Raw genomic sequence first — 24,136 nt, 5'->3', positions numbered from 1 at the left:
CTCTGTGTTCGGTGCATTTATATGGTGTTTTGGGGATTCATACGAGAAGGATGCATCACATCTCTTTCTACTACTACTGAAAGTGTGCGTGCGTTCAACGAACTACATTGAACACGTGATCAAATGCGGAAATGTGCTGTAGTGGCTTGCGGTGAAGAGGGAGTTGATTTCGGGTTAGTGGTTGCTAGACCCAAGGGTCCGGACGTACAGTGGGCAGTACCTTTCTGCGTTACCAACCACCAAACGCAGGGTAGGCGGGACCTCTCTAACTTACGTTCAGAGCCTTGGGTCGTAAAACGACGATGTTTTGGTCCAGCTGTATATCTATCTTGAGTGCTCCTGTATCGTTCAATCCACACAGTACGGAGATTAAAACGACTTTCCTTAAAATGGACGGCTTGCAATGCAGTTGAACGACTTCGGTCATTAAATCTGCTTTCAGGTACATCTTCACCGCATATTAATAACGGTTCATTGAATAACATTCGTAAACTTAAGTAGGCCTAAGTTCATAGAAACAGACAGATAGCAGGTGCATGCGACGCTTGGTATGATGTCAATGTACACGTATTACAGCATGTGGAGCGTTACTAGTTTGGCTTTCTGTTTTAAGAAATATTATATTCTATGGACTTGGGACGTTTTATCTTCATAGTATACTGAAACGTCAAAACAGAACCACATTATTCAAATTATTCTCATGAATTAGTATCCACGATGCTTACAGTGATATCGCTTAGTCGCTGTAGGAAGCCTATGCAAATGAAACTTAATATTTAACTTTCTATGTAGTCCTGTATGGATTTATTTATTGATATCCATTACTTCACGTACTGTCACATTATATGTAGCGTTACATGTGTTGCCATCATAATCTGTATGTATTCTTTAGATTATTTCTGCTTCTGTTTCTTCTTCATCTTAATTAGTATAGTCTCGAACCCTAAACCAATATTAACTTTATAATGTGGATTCATATGGACATGGTGAACATTCGCATGGTGTCGAAACAAATCGCTATCATAATTGTCAAGGCAATATTTCACACACACACACACACACACACACACACACACACACACACACACACACACACACACACACACACACACACACACACACACACACACACACATTGATATAAACGCAGTTTATTAATGTCTCTCAACAGTAAGCCTCTTTGTTGTGTTCTGTAAACACAACACCACAAGAATATTTGCTTATTTATCCCACCCCACAAGCCTTCTTTTCATAGTATCAGTGAATATCTTAAACAAATCGAAGTACATGTTAAACTAATCAGTCAGTGGACAGTGTGTGGTCAATAAATCTCTTCTTTGCATTTCTGCATGCGAGAGAGGTTAAAGAGAAGAGATATTTCAGGTGGAAGAGTCTTTAAGTGGGTCTCCACCAGTAACTTAATAAGCCTTCGTTAGAAGGACGTAAAAAAGTAATACTTTTGTTTCTGCTCTTTACCAATGAAATAATGTAGGCCTACTTCACACCAAACAGGGTACATGAAAAACGGTATGTTTGATCAAATTACATAATAGTAATAATATTGGGGCTCTTATTACAATGGCATATGAACTTGCTAGTGCAGATATCATGTATAAACATTTGTGATGGAGTGTGTTTGATCTTCTCATACTACTGTTCAATGAGGGGTAGGTCTGACACCTCATATCCCTATCCTGTAGCCTATGTGTATCATTATAAATAAATTCCTGTTCATATGAGTCACCATGAATTGCCCACGTTTGTTTGTTTGTCTGTGAAGCCTGTCCAAGACCTGCAGCAAACCTCACTCACTAATTATCTTAAACCGTTTTGTGATTTTGCTTTTAATTGAAGTCGCTCCCTGGCGGAGTGCCGTGCACCTTTTGTCTTCATAAAATAATGAATTAATAAATGCTGAACAGGTTAGCCAGAATCTGGCTGTTCATTAAATGAAACGACATACCTCCTGCCAGCTCACCGTTTCTAGCTGTGTGGGTGAATTCTGTTCTGTGGTTGTGCTGTGAAAACTTGCGTCACCAATTTACTTCTGTTGGTCCCCACCCTCCTACTCCTATGATGATATAATCCCTGAGTGTAATTCCTCATTTGTCTCTCTGTTTGTCTCTCTACTGGCTATCTCTCTCTCTCCCTGTCTCTCTCTCTTGCTACGTATCTCTCTCTCTATTCTTTACTCTCTCCCTCTCTTCACACTCTACTCTCTCTGTCTCTCTCTCTTGCTACGTATCGCTCTCTCTATTCTTTACTCTCTCCCTCTCTTCACACTCTACTCTCTCTGTTTCTCTCTCTTGCTACATATCTCTCTCTACTCTTTATTCTCTACTCTTCCTCTCTTCACACTCTACTCTCTCTGTTTCTCTCTCTTGCTACACTTGCTCTCTCTCTCTACTTGCTACATATCTCCCTGTCTTTGTCACCTTGCTCCATCTCTTAGTCCCTCGCCCTTCTTTCCTCCCAGCCCGACAGCTGAGATGACAAGGCAGTGAGATCGTCTGGCCCAGCGTGTCTTCCTGTGTCTCTCTTGTTACCCTGAGATGGCAACGGCTAAAAAGAGTGAGTTTCTTTTTTTATTATTATCCCTTTTGTATTTTTTTTTTATGTTGTCCTGCCGCCGATTATTGAGTCTTGGTAGACTCGTTCTCACATTTGATCATATCATCATTTTGCATGAGTGAATTGCTTTGTCTTATGCTTGCCTAAATGGAGGTACAAAGAGTACTAGAAATTATACTTGATACCTATGGTACTTCTTAAGGTACTTGGCATGTTAGGGTACTAGGGTATTTTGCAGGTCAGGGTACATGGCATGTTAGGGTACTAGGTAATTGAGCATGTAAGGGTATGTGACATTTTAGGGTACAAGGGTATTTGGCATGTTAGGTCACTTGGCCAGGACAGGAAGTAGACCACAATAACAGCTAAAGATTGTTAATGTTAAAGGTGCTTAAGGTAACAATTTAAGTGCTATCATTTAATTCTAATTTGTCAGAAAAGTCATTGGTCAGCTTTTATTGAAATGCTCTGTGAAACCTCTGTTGTGGTTGACTGCGTTCCTAGCTCTGTATGAGCCAATTTAGATTTTAGACCGCTCCCGGCTAACTACTGGTTAAGGTTAAGGTTAAGGTTTATGTTTTACAGTTCTTATGTTTTTTATTTACGTTAACTGTTTTACATCATCTGTTCACAGACCAGATGGCTGGTGTGATTCATTAAAGCGGTACACCTGACAGTACCTGGTAGCAGGTCCTGGCCTGACGTGTTGACATTGGAATTCCCTGAATCCTCCCGATGATGTAATATTCCTAGAATGAAAGTGATCCATGCCTCATTTCATTTCTAAGAATAATAGCTGGAAGGGAAATCAACAAAGTAGACAGCCCCGGGAGCCAATCGGATTACATAACCGTGCAGCGGTGGGATGGAGGTACACAAGAACAGGGCGATAAAAACCCCTCTCTTTTACAGACACGTTTGTGTTAACTTTACTTGCAACTTCTTGCAGTCCGGACTCCGGACTGCAAGAAGTTGCAAGTAAAGTTAACACAAACGTGTAGATGCGCAGAGGGTTGAAACAGCGCTTGTCCGGTCTGCTCACAAGAAGGTTTCTTTGGCCAGTTACTGTGATTAAACACGAGTTGTTTAATGTTCACAATGTATCGTTTTTCATGGGGAAAATGAGATGCGTCCCCGGGACGCATGGATAGTGAGTTTAGTGCGTCCTTTCAGATTTTAATGCGCAGGACGCGTACCTAGCAACATCACTGCGTAACTAAATGAATGAACGTTAATGAATGGGTATCATGGCAACGCACGTTTCATTCTAGAATTCCACGGTCAGTTTCATGAACGCGCAACCCGCACCAGGTCATATGCGGTGATCGCGATGGCCCATTATCTACCGCGGTGTGCTCTAAATATCGCGATATTTCATTTTTGCGATTATTGCGACAGCCCTAGTCCGGAGGCGGGGCAAGGAATGGTGGTCACGGCCGTGGCTCAGCCCCACATTGGACTGCTTTTATCTTTGGCGTTATGCATTATCCAGACTTGCCAAAAAGAATAAAAAAACACCCTTTTAATACTGGGCCTCAATGACCTGGCAGCCATCTTTGTTCCTGCTGCTAGTTGGTTTGGGGGGAACTGAATGCGGCATTCAGTTCGAGGATGGCACCAAGATGGGCGGGTATGTGAATAAGGCAGATTGCAGTTAACCTTAGTTGAACTACCCTACAGGACCTCCTGTGGCCTGCTATAAACATCCAACAACTATAATCCCCATCTAACCCACCCAGTGGGTGGGGGTGGGGGTGGGGGTGTGTGTGTGTGTGTGTGTGTGTGTGTGTGTGTGTGTGTGTGTGTGTGTGTGTGTGTGTGTGTGTGTGTGTGTGTGTGTGTGTGTGTGTGTGTGTGTGTGTGTGTGTGTGTGTGTGTGTGTGTGTGTGTGTGTTGTTGCTGCTGCTCCAGAAAGCCTCTGTTGTCTGTCTGATAAGGTTACCGGGTGGGCAGAGTGACTGCACAGACACTCTCACTATTGACTTTCCGTCAAAGTGGTCCGGACTACAACGTCGGTCTCATGTGTCTGGGGTCTCGTGAAATGTCACTGGGTGGTGTGCGTGTTTGTTAGGAGGGGTTGTATCTTGTTTCTTTGAGATTCTTCAATGTGTGTGTGTAGGTGTGTTTGTGTGTGTGTGTGCAATGCATGCACGTGACTTGACGTGCCACTCCTCTAATATCCCACTGACACACATATCACAGATGGATGGATCAGTAAGAGGGAGAGAATTGGAGATTAATCTGGAATAAACCAGTTAGGTAACATGTGTGTGTGTGTGTGGGTCGGGGTGGGGCCGAGGTCGTGGATTATTTGGTCCGTCCACACGAAAGGAGCCGTGGTAGTGTGATAGCGACGTTTAACAGTGTATTAATGCAATTGTAATCATTGTCTATACTTTAATACACAAACCAGGAAAGTCAAATTCCTTCAATATGTGATGATATTTTCGGGCCAGTCGGATTTATTCTGTTTGTGGACTCAAAAAACATTTCAGCCTGTCATTGGCTCATGGGCCACGAGGCGGGGGAACCCCCTGCATGTCGGGCCAGATGTTGAGCGGCTGGACTCGCTGAAGCACTGTCTGACAGCTTAGATGTTGTATACGGGGAATGGGTTAACCTAGTGATTGTTAGTGCTTTGCACTTGGTTCTATGAAAATCCTTACTGCACCGAGAGCGATATATGTTTTCACTTTCTTATGACAAATGTACTTATTGTAAGTCGCTTTGGATGAAAGCGTCTGCTAAATGCCCTGGGAAACATCAACAAGGATGGGTTGGGGAACAAGATGCTCCAAAAATATTCTGTAAGAATGTTGTTTTATTCCCTTCAAATGTATACTTGATATTTTATATTGAATAACAATTTGTTTCATGTGATTTGTGCACCAAATTGTTTTAAAAAAGACAGGGGAGACAGCAGTTGAGGCATCATGGCGTAGAAACGGTGAAAAGGCACTCTGTTGATGAGTTCAGCACAAATATACGTTTATACTAAAAGCCATGTCTCAAAGAGGAGTGAATACAGAATACAGAAAGTACGTTTTTGAGGGGATTGGGGTATTTGAAACATGCGTTTAATGACCAGCGAGGTTAAGCTGATGTCTCAGCCACCCTACAAAGCGTTACAAAATCCCATAATGGTGCACTTACACTGTAAAGGTAGTTAAAAAATAAGTCCATAATGTTTCATAGCAGCAATTTCATGTGAGCAGTATCTCTGTTCCCGATGCTAGCATTAAGACGCTAGGTAAGTTGATATATTCATGCCATCAACAAAAAGCCATTCCTAGTGCTTTCAAAGGAGAACCTGTAAAAACACGGAGAGGAATATCGTTGAAAGATCGTTAAAAAGAGGAAGACTATAAAATGAAAGTATGATTGGGAAGAGAATATATGTCGTGCAGACATGCATTTTTTATTGAAAGGGTTAGGGTTTGAAACGGAAGGATTTCAAGTCCTGATTCAACAGGACTTGAAATATGTAGTGGCAGATGAGTGTTCTTGAGATTGTTTCAGATCGGTGGTGCATAAGAACTAAAACACAGAAAACAGAGGCGGTCCCTGGTGAGCTAAAAGCTCTGGTGGGCTCATAACACGCAGGCAGATCACACGTATTTTGGTCCTAAACGATGCTAGTGCTTTGAAAACTATTAGTGATATTATGTGCTGTGATTTAGCACTGAAGTAATGTGGTCTGCTCTCTTAGTCTTCGTTAAAGCTCTGGTAGCAGCATTCTAGATGAGTTGGATGTCTCCAGCAGTCTTTTTTTAGAGAGCCCTGTGCACACGGCATTGAATATTGGCTTATTATTTAACTATTTTGTTGTATTATTTGAATGTAGTAGTAATTGTAAGATGCTCAGTGGTAATGGGTCTTTACTTACAAGTTGGCAGCCTCTTTCAGCACCTAAAGAGAGCATAACAAAGCTTTTATGGTACATGTAACCCTGTAACCCCATAAAATGGATACCATATGCATGGCTAAGCCACTGCTGCTTGATAATCTTATCAGTCTAGAAATCCCCTTTTTTGTTTGGCCGCCTGATTTAATGGATCGACTTCGATGGAAGACGAATGTTAAACTACCACAGTATCAGAGGAGTGTCTGTACGTAGGCCTGTCCGTCGATTCTCCCGACCAACATTCATCTGACATCAAACTCAGCTGCAGTGTGGAGTGTGAAGTTGTTCAGATGAGCGGTTCACAAGAAAGCTGCGAGTGTTCGCCTTGTTCTGACCAGGCACGACTTGAGCGGGCACTGCACTTGTAATCACAAATCAGTAAACGAAAAAATCAATTGTGGTCAGATTCCATCAGATTGCTTCTTCATTTCAAAGGCAAACAACAAACTTGATCAAAGTCTGTATTGTTTTTCCTGACCAAGATGGGATTATCGAACACACAAAGTGTTTTGGCCTTTTCGGTTGGTATACCCTCAGGGTGAGATCAGACACCACCTAAAACACACACACAGACATCGGGCTGCATTTGATACTTGCTGACTTTGTTCTGGATTACTGTCTCAACATCGGACCTCCAATGTTCTCATTCTTCTTTCAAATCAATCGCGCCTGTTGTTGTTTTTTTCATATAAATTGACCCCAGCTTTGTCAGCCGGGTCAGTGATTATTAGCTCAAGAGGTCTTTGTGCTTGTGATCTTGCATGTTTTCAAGTATGGACCTATTTCTTAATCATAGTCATGCTGTACCGTCTTTCCAGTTCAGGCACTTCTTTGGAGCAGATTGATTCCTTGACTCAGACTCCTTGGTTTGTAAAGTACCTTTGGCTTCCAGTCAGACTAAATCAAAGCTTTTAGCACTTTCCCTATAATCTCATAAGCACACACACACACACACACACACACACACACACACACACACACACACACACACACACACACACACACACACACACACACACACACACACACACACACACACACACCATTAAGTGTGATTATTAAAGAATGGAACTAATGCAACCGTTTTCTAGGAAAAGGTTATTAAAAGATTCATTGAAAAGTGGTTTTCGTTAGGGGAGGAAGGGAAGAACAACAGGGAAATCCTGTGAAGAATAGAAGAAGAATTAGGATCAAGAGTTATTGTTTTGTTTTTTCATAAAGCTCTGAGAACTTCAAGGGTTAAAAATCCTTTACAGGAAAGAACGGCAACAAATAACTTGTGGCCTTAAGACGATTATAGACGTTTTGAGGGAGACAATGATGTACATTTTTCTGTTCTTCCCAGCCACTGGGGAATGTTCTGGAGACGCTGTCCGCTTTGTCAGCAGTCACACGGTTATAAAATAGCACAATAAAAAACAATTTTCTTTTCAGTTGCGTGAAAAGGGAGATCATATATTTACGAAGTAAGCCGATACTAACACCATTGCTTCTGTGTTTTATTTTTATTTTTATACTTTCATGTGCCGTATTTCAGCTCATTAATTTCACAGAGATGTGAACAAAGGCAATAGAAACGTCCATGGCCATGAAAGTGATTTTGTTTTCCTTTCACATGGCTTGATTCTATTAATATTAATATTATCCAAACACTTCCCCAAACACATACAGTTCAGTGTTAAATCCGGCACCTCGTTTTATTATCGGATCGTTCTTTTCAGATTCTAACAGATTAGAAGTGTCAGGAATAAATCCTGGCCCTCTTCACCGACGCCTCTTCCTTCGAAATGGATGTCCGTCACTTCCTAAGTCCGAACTGTGAAATCCTATTTCCATCTTGGCCTGGTGTGACCTCCATCTATCATGATCTCCAAACCACTACGTAATTAAACCCATACGCAATGTGGAAACCCAGCCACAGCAATGTGCCATCAAGATAAAAGTATGCAATATTGGATTCTTCGCATGATAAAGCTAAGATTTGTAGATATGAGGTTATGAAAATGACGTTACTCTCCCCCTATCCAGGCACTGTGAAAACGGGCGGGGTGCGTTTCTCGGAGGAGCCCAACGCCACCACCGCCGCCGCCGCCGCCTCCCACGTTCACTTTGAGGAGAAGCTGCATGACTCGGTCGTCATGGTGACCCCGGAGGCCAACGGCAATTTCCTGGTCAAGGTTCAGATCATCAACATTATTGCTCCCTGAGTCACTTAGGAGACTCTCCCTTGCCTCCCTTTTCCTTATTACTTTTCCACAATTGTATGTTGTTTAACTTTCTACAATTGGCACAGACTACTACGTTTCTTTTTCCGTTTTTTTGTCCGTCTTCAGATAAATATTGGGGGAAAAATTGTCAGTTATGGAGGTCATCCCACTAAGTGAGACTGTGTCGAGATATGAGCTAAAAATGTGTTCTGTACTTTGATACACTTAAATAAGTTGTGATCTAAGAGGCAAAGAGAAATAACCACAGAATAAATCAATCTCGCCGCCAGCGATTCAGTGATTGATTAGAATACCGGGTCCAAACTAGATAAATTATTCCCGAGTGGGACGGTCATAAGTGTTGAAGCCTGAGCTGAGTAACGTCTCAAAGTGTCCTTAGAAAAAGTGGCCCAAAGTTAGAGCTGGTCATGAATAAAATCATTTCCCAATACATTCAATCATTGGTGGAATCAATTCAATCTTTCCACCATAACCGCCCCCAAACATTTACTTCCTGCGTAAAAAGGATACCAAAAGTGTTCCGTTATAAGATCTGATTTCTCTCTGGCTCCCTCTCTTTCTGTCATTCACCCATAACATGATAATACCTTCAATCTCTTCATCCACTACTCATTGGCTTTTTACTTACGCTTTCAGCGGTAAGTAAAGAATTTCAGGAGCCAGGAGGGGATGTTTCTGGCGTCTTGCTCAGGGATGCCTCCAGGTTAGGCTTTTCACCTTTTGGGCCTGAACCCAGAACCTTTCAGCTGGGAATCACGCCTAACCAGTGGAATCACCCTAATACTAACCAGTGGAATCCCCCTAATACTAAACAGTGGGATCACTTAACCAGAAGCCTATCCTGGACCCCCCCCGAAAAAACCCCAACAACAACCAACATCTACATGCATGTACATTAGCTCTAGAACCTGGACTTAAGGTTGAAATGTTTATTATTTTGTATGTTTGCTGCAGTCGTGGAGTTACAGCTTTGTGTGTTTGTATGCGTGCCTGAGCCTCCGCGTGCGCACGTGGGTGTGTGCACACGTCATGTTTACATGGTTCTCAAAAGGCCTTTTGATTGGGGAGACCACCCCAGTGGGCAGTGAGTTCTGACAGCTCACAGTGGACCATCTCTGCCTTGTGTCTGAGTGACGGTTGCCATGGGGATCCACGATGAAGAGGAGGAGGCGCATGGGGTTTTGGGAGGGAGGGCTGAGTTCTTGTAGCCAGAATACCGTTGGGTTGTGAGTGCGTGGGTGAGTGATCAGTATGCAGTCACTGTGTGAATGCATGCGGACAGATCAGTCCATCGCTCTCCCTCCCTGTCTCTGTCTCTGTCTCTCTCTGACTCTCTTGTGCTATGTCTCTCTGTGTCTCTCCAATCATCTATCTCATCAAAAATCCTATCTATTTTTCTGTCTCTCTGTATGACTCTCTCTCTGTCTTTATTGCTGTCATTCCCTCTGTATCTCTCCCTCTGTCACTTTCTCTCTTTCTTTGTCTCTCTGTCTCTCAGTCTCATCATCTCTCGCCCAGTCTTCGTCTCTCCCCCTGTCTCTTTTGAAAGAAAAGCTTATTGTTTTGGTTGTTTTGTTATGTTTCCATTATATAAAACCCTGAGGAAGGTTTAATTCGGTACAGTTGATTGACTTGGTGACGCCTCACATATTCCATCAAAAACCAAAAAAATAACCAAAGTCTGCAATAGAAAGCCCTTGACAGCTCCCTAGCGACTAATCTGACACACAATGACGACAGACCGCTCTAAAACGTCTATGACCGTGACCGTAAGCCATGTTACGGTCACAGCGAGTGCGTTTCCTCTCCCCACTCAGAGGGTTAAACCCATTCTCTATGGTGTGTTTGCGGCCCTCCGCTCCACTCTGCGAGGTTGTGAACTAGTGGAGGACCCGCCCTTGGGATCGCATGCGTGTTCTCGGGTATAAATCCTCGTCCCTTATCGACTGCCTCCTGCTGTGCTTCCTCCAAATAAGCTGGCAGCCTCGCACAGGGCTGTCGTTTTTATTCCTAAGTGCAGCCAAGAGAGAGCCTGTGTCTTATCTCTTATCCCTCCCCGGCTTCATCCTCTCCACCCGTCCATCTCTACACCCTTCCTCCTCTCCAGCCTTCCTCCTCCCCACTCTTCCTCCTCTCCAGCCCTCCAGCCCTCCACCCATTCTGCTAATTTCACCGCTCTATACTCTCTCTTTCTCTCTGGCTCTCACCATTGCTCTCTCGCTCTGTCACACTCTCTGTCTCTCTGTGCCCTCTCTGTGCCTTCTCCGTCTCTCGCGCTCTCTCTTGTTTCTTTGCACCCCCTGGTCTCTCAATTCTTTCCCTCTCCAGAGCTCTGTCTTATTCTGACATCACGACACGTGAAATTAAGTGCTATTAAAGTATTCCTAACTTTCCAAAATAATTACTTCTGCACTGAAGGATGGAAATAAAAGGTACAATCATGAAGTTCTACGAGTATCTCTCTCTCTCTCTCTCTCTCTCTCTCTCTCTCTCTCTCTCTCTCTCTCTCTCTCTCTCTCTCTCTCTCTCTCTCTCTCAGGTGGGCTTCTTGAAGGCCCAGCACAGGTATGAGATCGTCTTCACCCTGCCGGCGCTGGGCAAGGCCGTGTGTCCGGCGCCCGTTCCCAGCCCCCACCTGCGGACCACCGACCTCACCCTCCTCCCAGACGGTAAGAGACTCAATGTGTGTCCGGCCCTTCCTCAGATCATGCCTGGGACAGGACAACGCTGATTAAGATCCTGGCCAATACAACCCGTTTATCGTGTATTTTGTATTTTGAGGCTTTGGGTCTTTTGCTTGTTCATTGTTATATGAGCAGCTGTTGTGTATGTGCTTGTGTGTGTGTTTATGTGTGTCCCCCCTGGCCCCCTTCCCTCTTTTGCATAGGATTCGTCATGTTTGCTTCAACCCCAGGTTCATAGTTTTTGTTATTGTTCAGCTAAGCCCGTCCAGCAGTGTATTAGGCAGTTGGCGAAGCCGTTTACATCCACTCTACTCCAATACAATATTACAAAAGGTTGGACCAACCCAAAATACAGCTCTGGGAGTGGCTGAACAGTCATTTGGAGCAGAGTGGATGTTGATGGCTCACCAACAGCCCGCTTTCGGAGCGTGCATACACCATGAGAGGGAAAAATGAAGGAAAATCATGGTTAATTTACACCTAGACATATACTGGGTCAGAATTAACCTCGGGTCTGAGCACACCAGACGAGACCTTTGGAAAGAGAGTGGGGGATATGGAGGAGGACAAACTGGCAGGAGAGAAGAACTGGATGCAATCTCTCCGTCTCCACCCCCCCCTCCCCCCACCTCTTCTGTTATGTCGGTCCGATCTGTACTGGTTGTCCGCAACTTCCGGTCTGGAATTAATTAATTATGTGCTATCTTGTCTTATCTTGTCCGTCTGGCTGTCTCTCTCTGTTTTTATTCTTCATCATTGCTTTTGTCTTCTTATCTTCATATTCTTTCTTTCTAACTTGTTTGATCTCCCCTTCTACCTCTGTCTCTCTGTCTCTCTGTCTCTCTGTCTCTCTCTCTCTCTCTCTCTCTCTCTCTCTCTCTCTCTGACTCTCTCTCTGTCTCTGACTCTCTGTCTCTGTCTCTGTTTCTCTCTCTCTGCCTCTCTGTCTCTGTCTCTGTCTCTCTCTCTGTCTCTGTCTCTGTCTCTCTCTCTCTCTCTCTCTCTCTCTCTCTCTCTCTCTCTCTCTCTCTCTCTCTCTCTCTCTCTCTCTCTGTCTCTGTCTCTCTCTCTCTCTCTGTCTCTCTATGCCTCTCTGCAGGCGGTCTGAGGGTGACCTGTGAGTACATGGCCCAGCAGGAGGGGGTGCTCAGTGAGGAGCTGCTGCTCCTGAGTGAGGCCAACGACCACGTGTGTGTCACGGTCAAAGTTCACGCCAGAGTCATGGGTAACCAGAATAATTTATATAAAATCAACCAAGATTTTCCTTTCATCGCTTTTTGCAGGCTCTATCCTTCTCCTAAGGCAAGGGAGATGCTGTGTTTGGTTCATGACTTACCCTATCTCATGAACACACCGCCCAGAGCAGAAGGCAGCGTTTCTAAAAGCTCTTTTTGTCCCTGCTGCCATTAGGAGGTAGTACTGATGGGTTAAAACGTGCAGTCTGGAGTGCTGTCACTTTTGCCAAATGTTAATAGTGATTGCCAACGTATTTTATCCTGCTGGTTCTACTGATCCTCAGGGAGGCCCAAGACAGGTTGCCATGTTGTAGACAATCGAAATCTATCCCTCTATCTTTCTAACCAAGATAATACGGTGGACTTAAACCTAATCTTAACTTCTTAACATATTTGTTGAATGCATTTAGTTTTACTTGAATTGAGTTATTGAACACGGTGTAATAAAAAATTACTGATAAGCAACATAGACAGGGAAGGATGTTATAAATGACACTATATTATTAAGTTAGTTTTAGCCCAGTTCAGACCAAAGATTCACCTTGCAACGGCTTGCAACTCGCAACTCCTTGCAACGCCTTGCAACGAGACGGGCTGCGACGTTCTAAAACTGGGCAGTTCACACTGGCTGCAACGCGCTGCAACGGGCTGCGACGCTAGGTGGTTTCCATAGCAACTGTGAACGCTCTGGCACATGCTGAGAGCCGCAACATCATCATTTGCGTAGGTTAGGTTAGATTAGTTAGGTTTGCGATTAGTTAGGTTTGCAATTAGTTTTATTTTTATTTTACTTGAGAGTATCGAAATCTGCGACCACACTGTAAATGCGGGGAAAATGAGTCAAACTCCAACCAAATGTTTTCAGGTCATTTGTCGTCCTCATATTTGTATTTGGACACAATTATTCATGTCTGCGATCATCACAGAGTCCACAAGCAGCAGGTCGCAATCCCCGATGGGTCACAATTCATGACAGCAGACCGTCGAAATCTGCGACCACACTGTAAATGCGGGGAAAATTAGTCAAACCCCAACCAAGTGTTTTCAGGTCATTTGTCGTCCTCATATCTGTATTTGGACACAATTATTCGTGTCTGCGATCATCACAGAGTCCACAAGCAACGCAGATCGCAATCAACGATGCCACAATCAATCTAGCGCACCGTCGAATTCTGCGCCCACACTGTAAATGCAGGAAAAATTAGACAAACCCCAACCAAATCTTTTCAGGTCATTTGTCGTCCTCATATCTGTATTTGGACACAATTATTCGTCGTAGAATTCAGCAAGATTAAAAGTGCAAATACATCAACAAAATACGACAGTACGGTACCGGGACGGAGTAAGGCCGTGACGTACAAGTTGTTCTGTGCTGTGATTGGCTGAAGAGGAATAGTTAAATCGCCGCGTTCTAAAACTGGACCTTGTGATTTGACATGTTCAATCTCTGGCGACTCCTTGCAACGCCTTGCGACGCCTTGCAACGGCTTGCAACGGCTTGCAACGACCCGTTCACACCGCCCCTGCGACGTTCTAAAACCGTCTCGTTGCAAGCCGTTGCAAGCCGTTGCAAGGTGAATCTTTGGTCTGAACTGGGCTTGATCAGATGAATACACGTCCCTTTAGTGAACTGAATGGCACTAAGTGTTGACCATGATGACTTAGAAAGGGCTTGTATGTTACTCAGGACTTCATTTGTTCCCTTTGATCCTGTATTCTATCAACCATGGCTGCATTCCCACTGGTTCTGAACACGGCTTTGGTAAACTTCACATATATTCAGTCTCTTGCCGGTTCACAAGATACCATCATCATGACCGGCTGCAATGCAATAATCCATCCAGGGGGACAGGGGACATTCTGATGTGATACTCTCTCAAGTGTAATTTCTCTGTCTGTCTGTCTGTCTGTCTGTCTGTCTGTCTGTCTGTCTGTCTGTCTGTCTGTCTCTCTCCTTCTATCTCTCTCTGTCTGTCTCTTTGTCGGTCTGTGTGTCTCTGTCTCTCTCTCTGTCTATAGATCGCCATCACGGTACGCCCATGTTATTGGAGGGAGTGCGCTGTATCGGAGTGGAGCTGGAGTACGACTCGGAACAAAGCGACTGGCAAGGATTTGACTAGAGGACACACACACACACACACACACACACGCACACGCGCACACGCACACACGCACGCACACACGCACACACGCACACGCACACACACACGCACGCACGCACGCACGCGCGCGCACATACCATTCTCGTAATTCATGTTGCCAGGAGCTAGCGTCCCCGGGATCGGGGGACCTTCAAGGGAACGTACAGCCAGCCCTGGCGTTCAGAGAACATCCTACACGAATAATCAACCATCCCCACTGAATGCATCGGCTTCCTCCTCATCTTCATCATCGTCGTCGACATCCTCAGCAGACTAGACACAGCGTCCAAATCAGTGGTTTTCAAACTGTGGGGCGCGCCCCCCCTGGGGGGCGCCAGAGTTCTTCAGGGGGGGCGCGACGTGAGAAAAAAATAAACCCGAAGAAAAACCTGTCGATGATTCAAATCATCAATCCTACTTCAACTGTAGAAGTAACCTAACTAAATCAATTTTCAACCGTTTATCTTCATGCAAACCATTTAACAAATCTACACACTTGTATCTTCAATAATATCCAAACAGAATTTCGATATCATTTAAAATGTCTTCAGAACCACCGTTTTAGTTTCATACCGCTTCGTTTTCAGCTGTTTTCATTGAAGACGTCTGCCCATTCTGATACTCCTACTTCTAGACATCGTAACTCATTCATTTTTCAACCGTTTAACATCGTTCAAACAATTGAACAAATCTACACACTTGTATCTTCAATACTATCCAAACTGAATTTTGATAGCATTTATACTTTTTTCAGAATCACAGTTTTAGTTTCAAACCGGCATCGTTTTCAGTTGCTTATAATGATTTAGGTCACCATAGCAACGCCGGTAAACAAACCCCGCCGAATAGTCGTATCTCTGGACTGAAAAAGCAGATCTGATTCGACTCTGAAAATTCAGAGTCGGGGACCCTGAAGGAATCTGTGTAAACTGGCAGTTTACACAGATTAAGATGTTCAAATGTATTTAAAAAAGGTTAAGCTAAAACATGCTTAGATAAAGTTGTAAAATTGTGTTAAGAAATGTGTTTAAAAACGCACAAAGATGTTGCAATGTTTCAGAAATATGTTTAAAATGTTTAAAAAATATGTTTAAAAAATATGTTTCAAATGTTTAAAAAATATGTTTCAAATGTTTTAAAATTATGATCAGAGATGTTTAAAATGTGTAAAATAATTAAGATAGCTTTCAAAACACAGGTCTTTAGAAAAAAAAATTTTGGGGGGGGGGGGGTCAGCTGAATTTTTTTCTCTGAGGGGGGGCTCACTCTCTCACACTTTGAAAACCCCTGGTCCAAATCATTCTCTTGAAACTTTTTTCTTTTTATTGTGTGTCTATTGTTTGTCTTTTTTGTGTCATGCCCACTAGAGGGAGCTAAAGGTCGCTGAATCGTTCTGCCTCCAACTCAAAATACAGGGATGTCTTCTCTTAAAGGTGATATATTATACCACCGGGTGTGTAACTGCTAATCACACTCACACCTGGTGGTACAAAATGTCACCTATAATGAAATGGTCTGTAGATTTAAATTTATGTCGCTAAAAAGGCTTGTCTCATTGTGCACGTGAACGTCACTGTTGGTCGGCATCTGCCCTGGACGAAGGTCCTGGTATGAGACCCTCATACCCCAGACCTACGTTTCCCTTGGCAACTCTCCAGGCGATCACATTTGTAAGCTTTGCAATGTTACGCCTTTCAACAAGTGCCTTCTTTTTTTTTATCACAATCACTATTTCAACTCACTCGCTGTTATCAACACATGTTGATCTTTGCTTGTGCCGATCACCTGCCTGATACCTTGTAAGGACAGGCGATGTTTCGGGGTGTCGGCGGGTGTAGAGTCACCATTTCAGTCCTTCATAAAGTGTCACATCATGTCCTTCTGATGTTTGTACCACAGATCTTAATTTCTCGGCCTCATCATCCCTGCCGCCTCTTTTTCCCACAACGTACAAACTTACCAGTTTCACTCTATGAGGACCTATCACAAAGGTTGGATAGTTGTGGACGGATTACCAGGCATGCATGTAACTAACTTTGAAGGTCTGTTAAGATCTTGTGTCAATGGAGTCATAAGCCATGATTGTTTTTTTCTGCGTCGTCACCTATTGTACGCCAGGTGTTCCCACAGACTCTTTGGGGAGTTTTGACCGTGGTGCTTTTGCATATCATGAAATGCTTCTTTATGTTTTGCTCTCTTATGTATATTTGATTTTGAAGCGTCAGCGCGAGCCGGATTTAGATTTGTTTTCAAAGTTTCTAGAGAATTCTTTATCGGTCAAAGTCTGTTTTTGGTTCAACCCTGCCTATCACAGTTGTCAACTGAAAGAATCTATTGTTTTGGGCACATGAACATGAGACCAAAACGACATGAGAAGTGATAACATAATACACTTTATTGTTTCATCTGAAGGCCTAAAAGGCTCAATTCAGGTTAAATGTTTGTTCTTCTACTTCTACTTCTGAAGGACTGCAGAGGCATAGATTAGTTCTTGTTCATGGCATATTATTATACAGACTGGTTAAATGCCCTCTCACTGCCACAGTGTGGCCTGGGTCTGAGCCTGGCAGTGCCAAATAATGATCCCTTTCAGTTGACATTCTCACATCTTGCAACACCAGGGTTAAGCCATCTTGCACAATACTGGACCAATGTACAAGATTGTGGATCACAAACAGTCTTACATTCTTATAAAAATCTAGAATCTAAGTTAAAAGTTAAGTTAGCTCGTTCTTAATATCCAGGTAGGCCAACTCAATAGGTACTGAATGTATAGGTATTAGTGAATGTTGAATTTTGTATAAACCTGCTCATTTTGTGTGTGTGTGATTTGTTATTTTTAATATTTTGTCATGTCCTATATCAATAAAAGAACATGCAGTTATTAATGTTTTTTTCTTCTAACTTATATTTATTATATAGTATTCGGATATGGATATAACTTAAAAAGATTATCCTTATATTTAATAATATGTTTTATGTTTCATATTATTCTTTGAATTTATTGTAAATATTATACTGACCTTGCTGTTGAACTTACATCATGTGCTTTTATCGAGGCTCTCCGCTAGGGGGCAGACAAGATATACTAAAGCCAGCAGCCTAAAGGCCTATTTAGGGTCGTTTTAGACGCAGAGACGTAAGCACGTAATTTGCACAAGGGACTTGTTTTAGACAAGTTTTGATTTACGGTTCCCGTAAGGTTCCTTAAAGGCACCCAGTGCAACTTTATGTAAACATTCAATGAAAAATAAACATTCAATTTCTAGTCTTTTTTACACGTAAGTTTCAATAACTCCATACCATTACATATCGACATTCAAGGAGCAAAGATGAGACGTCGTTGTGTGGTGAGGACTGGAAGAAAATCGTAAACAACAACAATCGCCGGTGGGGAGAAGCCATTTTTCCATTGACTGGAAGCCTGCTTTATTTATTGTAGGTTACAAAAAATAAAGAAAATGGCGGCATTGTTGTTGTTATCGATTTTCTATCAGTTCTCACCACACAACGACGTCTCATCTTTGCTGCTTGAATGTGGGTATGTAATGGTATGGAGTTATTGAAACTTACTACGTGTAAAAAAGACTAGAAATTGAATGTTTATTTTTAAGCCTCGAAAGTTGCACTGGGTGCCTTTAAGGATTGCGCGTGTTGCAAGGGGATTCTCCGCCAGAACAGTAGGGGGAGCAACGAACGAATCTGTGGGCGTGGAAGTGGAAATCGCTGGCTTGTTTATATTTATAATCATAGCCGCGGAAACGTATTCTCAGCAGGGGGTGCTGGAAAAAAAAACTCAGCCTGGACTAGACTCGCAACTCGCTACATTGATAAAAAAAGATATATAGCAGCGCAGCTCAATTACACCAGTGCATGCGCCGCGCGCACAGTCGAAAATCGATCGTTGTGTTCACACCATGGTTCACATCCAGCTGCTCACAGAACAAGTTTAGCGCGCCACCACTCCCCTCACACTTTTTCATATAACTTTTTTTCAGCACTAGGTCATATGAGCATTAAATAAATGCTGCGTCTCAAAATGCCTTGGACAGCAGCGACGATGACCCGCTTTGCCACGCGCCGAAACAGTGCGGAGCGACCACAGCCAGAGCGAACACAGCGGGGCAGAGGAGTGTCAGGAATAGTCTTTTGTGTACACATCAGTACGGCCTATTTGCACTACTGTTTAGTGGCAATGCAGTGTTTTATTCTATGCCTTTTAATTTTCGTATATTATTTCAATGAATACAATTTATTTATTTATAAAAACAAGATCTGGTCTTCAAATCTTTTTTCCAAACATAGGTCGGGTTTGTGTTTATATTCGGACCAATACGGTACAGCGGGCGCTCACATGACGTTAAGCATTTCCTGGTGCCTAATGTGACGCTTCAGAACCTAAAATCCCATTTCTCCCTGTTGACACAACACATAACCGGCGTTTTCAGAAATCTCCACTTTGGCCGGAGTTTTTAGAAATAATCGTTTTCTGTGATAAGACAGGGCCTCAGACAGGGGGTGCGGCAGCACCCCTACTTCCCGCAGTACTGTTTATAATTATCATAATTCGTTCTTGTGTTTTCTTCTTCTCCTTCTTCAAAATTCTTCATTCGCTTCTGTCACGGCCTTTTAAAAATGGCGCCATTATGCTGTAAAACCGGAAATGTGAGACTCCTGAAAGGATGTGGTTAGCTGGCCAATCACAGTCTTTGCGAGCTGCGTAGGGCCGTAGTGTTTTAAGTCGCATAGTCAGGAATTTGGGCCGACGCACTTAAGCACGATAAGTAGGGATGGGAATCGAGAACCGGTTCTTGTTCAGAACCGGTTCCGAGTCAACCGATTCCTTGGAATCGTTAGCAAGCCTGCTTAACGATTCCGCTTATCGGTTCCGGTCGCGGTAAATGCGTCGTGACGTCACACACACGCTGCTTTGATTTGGTTCAGAACGCAGCAAACATGTCGCCGCCGAGGAAGAATCGCATTGTGCGTTCACACCAAACGCGACGGGGCGACAAGATCCCATACAAAGTGAACGTAGAGACGCGTATAAGGGCGAGTTTTTCGCGGGAGAAAACCGATGACAAGTTTTTCTCGTGATGACAGCCAATCAGCGTTCAACAGCGTGATAACTGAGTGACATGTGTAACGTAACAGCCAATCCGCGTTCAGCCGTCAAACTCAGTGCAGCAGTCCGGGTGAACCGCGGAATGGAGGAGAAAGTGATTGTTGCAGTTTGCGACTCCCGGAGCTCTATATATAATAGTATATAATATATTATATACTATATTATAATTGTATATATAATATCACGGCCAACAGCTCTGTCGCCTCCGGCTGGCCGTAGCTTGGGGAGCTCTCATAGGGATTGGGCTTCTCGGGGTTTGTTTACCGGCATTGCTATGGTTTCCGGTCTTATGTGTTCCAACGGTTTATTAGGTAGGCCCATCTAATAAATCTCTGTCTAATCAATGCTTCATTTTGTTTATGTCAGTTTAATTTTGTTACAAGTTGAATGCAAATGAGCACTGTTAGAATTCCAAAAGGCACAAGCTCTTACTTGGCTGTTTTCAGTCTGTGTTTTTAGTTGTATGGCACATAATGATGGCATTTGGGCTTAAAAAGCGAAACATATATTTTTTCTTCTAGACCAATTGATTTGAAAATGTACAATTTCCTAATACTAGAAGCACTTCTGATCAGATATTAAAGAGATGTAATGCAAACAAACACATTTATACTTATTTTCTCACCCAATGAGAATCGATAAGAGAATCGATAAGGAATAGGATCGATAAGCGGGATCGGAATCGGAATCGGAATCGTGAAATTCTTATCAATTCCCATCCCTAACGATAAGGGGGGATATTTTACCGCGCAAGGGGGGGTTATGTATCTTACGTGCTTACGCGTTAAAGGCTGGTTTATGCTCGGTTACGTAAACGTAAGCGCAAGCGCAAGAGGCCCTTGCGCGCCCTTGCGCCCCCCTTGCGCGACTTCTCACGTCTTGCGTGCGTCGGGTGATTTTTCTAGACTTGCGTCATTTTTTACGTAAGCTTTTACGCGAGCCGCCCAGCCTGCAAGGCTGTGATTGGTTTGCTGGTCTGGTTACTACTTTCTGTCTGGAGTATCACCCGGCAGGCTCATATACAAAAGCATTAACCTGAAGTGAAGTTAACTTTGCTGCAAACACATTATGTCGTTTTAAAATGTAGAGAGATATGCACATTTATACAACCCCAATGATCAACAACTTCATCACCCCTGTTCCTCTGTCTGTTGCCATCATTCACTGTGTATGGGGAGAACACGATCTGGCACATAAACAAACCAACGACTCCCACAGACAAAGACGTCATTCTCGAGGTCGTCTTCAACGAAAAACTTTATATCGGCCTTAACTTGGCTCCAAATAACATTGTAGAAATAGGATCCCTTGAAGCACCATAAAAAAACCGAAGGCATAATCTATCAGGCTTCGTAGTATAGTATGAACAAAACGCCTAAATTAATCTAAATATAAAATATATTATTATTTTATAATTGAGGCACCATGCATACCTTTATTTTTTCCAGCTCCTAATTAAAAGCGACTGTATAATGTGTTAGAATGTACTATAATACATTGATGTGTAAGCCACATTTTTTTTAATAATAAAATTACTTCACTAATTGAAGAAATGACTGATCTCTTCAGCGAGCGAAGTGAATAGAGCGAGGTGCCTACCGACAGATTGCCTGTAACGTCTCAGTTGTACCATTAGAGTGCGCTGTAGACCAGTAGTAAACCCATGTTCTGTCATGCATTGTACACCACGGGTTCACCGTCCATGTACCCTGAGTCAGTGTTGTGATGTATATTTGGTTTGAATGACTACGTCTTTTTTGCCTGCCTATACGCGCTGCAGTTGGCCTAAAATATGAATGTAACCAAATACATATTTTAGTGTGTGGTCTACTAACTCGATGTGTCAAAGTCTTTAGTTGTAGCCGATTTGCATTGGCCTAGTTTGTCAGTTTTAGATTGTTTCCCTCATACAGATAATAAAATAAAGTGATATTATTATGATTAGCATTTTGATTGCCTTTGCCATTTACCATTGGTGAATCATTTTATCCTATAGCGTCCTCCATTGTAAGCAGGTGGTGGCTCCAGGCGCGGCCCTCCCTACAGGCGGGTCAGGCGGCCGCCTAGAGCGCCATCTAGAGGGGGGGGCGCAAAATCTAAAATGCGCGAAAAAAAAAAAAAAAAAAAAAAAATCACCTATCGGCCACGATAGGTGACCCGATAACAATCGCCTCACCCGTCAACAATCGCCTCACCCCCCTCCCCCCCCCCCCCCCCCGTCAACAATCGCTTAACCCCTCCCCCCCCCCCCCCCCCCCCGTCAACAATCGCTTCATACACCCCCCCCCCTCGCCTAGAGCGCCAAATGTGCTGGGGCCGCCCCTGGGTGGCTCCAGTGGGAATCGAACTCACAACTCATGCCCAGCTCTTTAAGTTGATCTTTATCGTTTAACATCATACATGTTGAAGCAATGCTAATGCATTGAACTTTAATAATAAAATGGAGCGTTTATAACATGTTGTGCTTTTCCTCACTTTTTTTTTACCTCTGTGCCACTTTCGCAACCTATCTCGTTTCAAGAGATAAATAATGAAAAGGTTAAAAACAAAAGTAGAAAAAGGCCTAGAATAGCCCTCCTGTCACGAGGCGTTCATGTAGGCCTTTCTCTCTCGTCCATTCCATCCGTGCCATTGTACTGCAAGTCTATTACAAATCCCATCGATTTTTTACGAAAGAAATGTCGAATAGGCAATCAAAGCTTTTACAAACGAGTCTTCCAATCAAAAGATATAAGTTAAAAAAAAATAGGGGCTGTTTGTATTGTGATGCAGTCGATGCGTACATGCTGCAACCAAGCAAGCGAGTCATCATTTCAAGTGTTTTAATAACGAAGGAATAACACAGCATTGCGTTTATTTTTGGTCCATACATGTTATATTGTCTTGAATACATACCTGGTAACGAATGGATAATGTGATGCAAAAAAACAACAACATCTATGGGTATGGGTTATTTTGAAAAGTTTGTTATTTCTTTATCCAGGTTGAAATGAGCGCTCTCATGGATGGTTTTGTCCTTGACTTCAAACGCAATGTGCCATAATGTTGTCCGGAGCGAAGTCCTTACGTTGAAGAAGTGTAGTGTAGTCTGTAGATTGAATCAATTGATATACTGTTTAATAAACCAAGGATTCTCCCGCTGTGTGTGAGCGAGGTGTTGGCTCATCTAAACCCCCTCAACCTCTTAAAGACCTGCTGGCTGCAGAGGGGCTAAAACTAAAAGCAGAAGTAACGAACTCAAACAGACCACAGCTTGAGGTCATTTGAAAAGTTAATAAAGTGAACATATTCCTAAGTAAATAAATGTTCAACTTTGTTTAACTTGTTTAACTTTAAGGTGTTTAACTTTAAAGTGTTTCAACGATTACTTAAATAAATAAATTAGGGCCTTAATAATAATAATAAAATACAATTAATTGTGACATGTGTGAATGATTACTAAATTCAATACATTATTCTGCACCTTCAAGCAGTGGAAGGGAAGGTTTAGCAATGGGTCTTTCAATCACAGTTGTTTTATATGCATATGTGTGTATTGGCGGCTGGTGGTTTTTAAAGTGAGGGAGGAAGGAGTGCGCGCTTAGTTGCCATTGGCCTGAATCCACTGTTGGTGTATGGTGGCATAAGAATGTGAGACTCAAGTTGTTTCAGGGTGTTTTAGTGAACTACAAAATAGTAGGGAGGGAGTTATGTGAATAAAATTTATACAAAGCCACCAGTGGCATCACTGTAATTTGAGAAGGAAAGGATGCAAAGCATATTAGTCAAATCAGGCCTACTATTGATTTGTTAATAATAAAAAAATAAAAAAGTCTGGGCCAATCATTGGGCCTATTTTTGCCCCCACTGACTGAAGTTATTTAGCAATGTTTATTTTCAGTTACAATTGTTTTAAGAAAAGACTCAAGAACCACAGTGATGCCATTTAAATGCTCTGAATCCTTCACTAACACCCTTTCCACAATATCAAACAGAGCGGTCAGAGTAACAAACTAGTAAAAGAACAACAAGAACATTATTTCCAAACTAATTACATGGGCTGTAAGCCTAACTATTCAGATTGAGGGACTTCATTTATAGATCAGGTCAATCCTCCTTGCTGTTTGCGTTACGAAGACATCAGTGACCTGGTCATACCAAACTTCATCTTTTTCTTTTTTTTAAGTGATTTCAGCATTTTCTTTTCAATCGAAATAATGGCCATATTTGTTAACCTCTCCTGCCCCATCGCATTCCGTGTGTACGTTT

At 42.9% G+C, this 24,136-nt stretch overlaps 1 protein-coding gene across 2 annotated transcripts; it reads left to right on the top strand.

The window, feature by feature from the left end:
• Window positions 1–275: 275 nt before the first annotated feature.
• adissp (adipose secreted signaling protein) lies at window positions 276–15,988 on the top strand. 2 transcript variants are annotated; one of them, XM_056575394.1, is made up of 6 exons: window positions 276–442; window positions 2,477–2,571; window positions 8,504–8,652; window positions 11,243–11,372; window positions 12,487–12,612; window positions 14,642–15,988. In XM_056575394.1, exons 2-6 carry the CDS (start codon window positions 2,553–2,555, stop codon window positions 14,740–14,742), a joined length of 525 nt encoding a protein of 174 aa, XP_056431369.1. In that variant the 5' UTR covers window positions 276–442; window positions 2,477–2,552; the 3' UTR covers window positions 14,743–15,988. The 2 variants fall into 2 exon arrangements, with proteins under 2 accessions (XP_056431369.1, XP_056431368.1); XM_056575393.1 differs by having other exon boundaries at window positions 2,453–2,571.
• The last annotated feature ends 8,148 nt before the right edge of the window (window positions 15,989–24,136 follow it).

Source organism: Gadus chalcogrammus, chromosome 17 (genome assembly GCF_026213295.1).
Source record: "Gadus chalcogrammus isolate NIFS_2021 chromosome 17, NIFS_Gcha_1.0, whole genome shotgun sequence".
Taxonomy (NCBI): domain Eukaryota; kingdom Metazoa; phylum Chordata; class Actinopteri; order Gadiformes; family Gadidae; genus Gadus; species Gadus chalcogrammus.
Note: the sequence above shows the minus strand (reverse complement) of the source record. Positions and strands in the feature narration are given on the sequence as shown.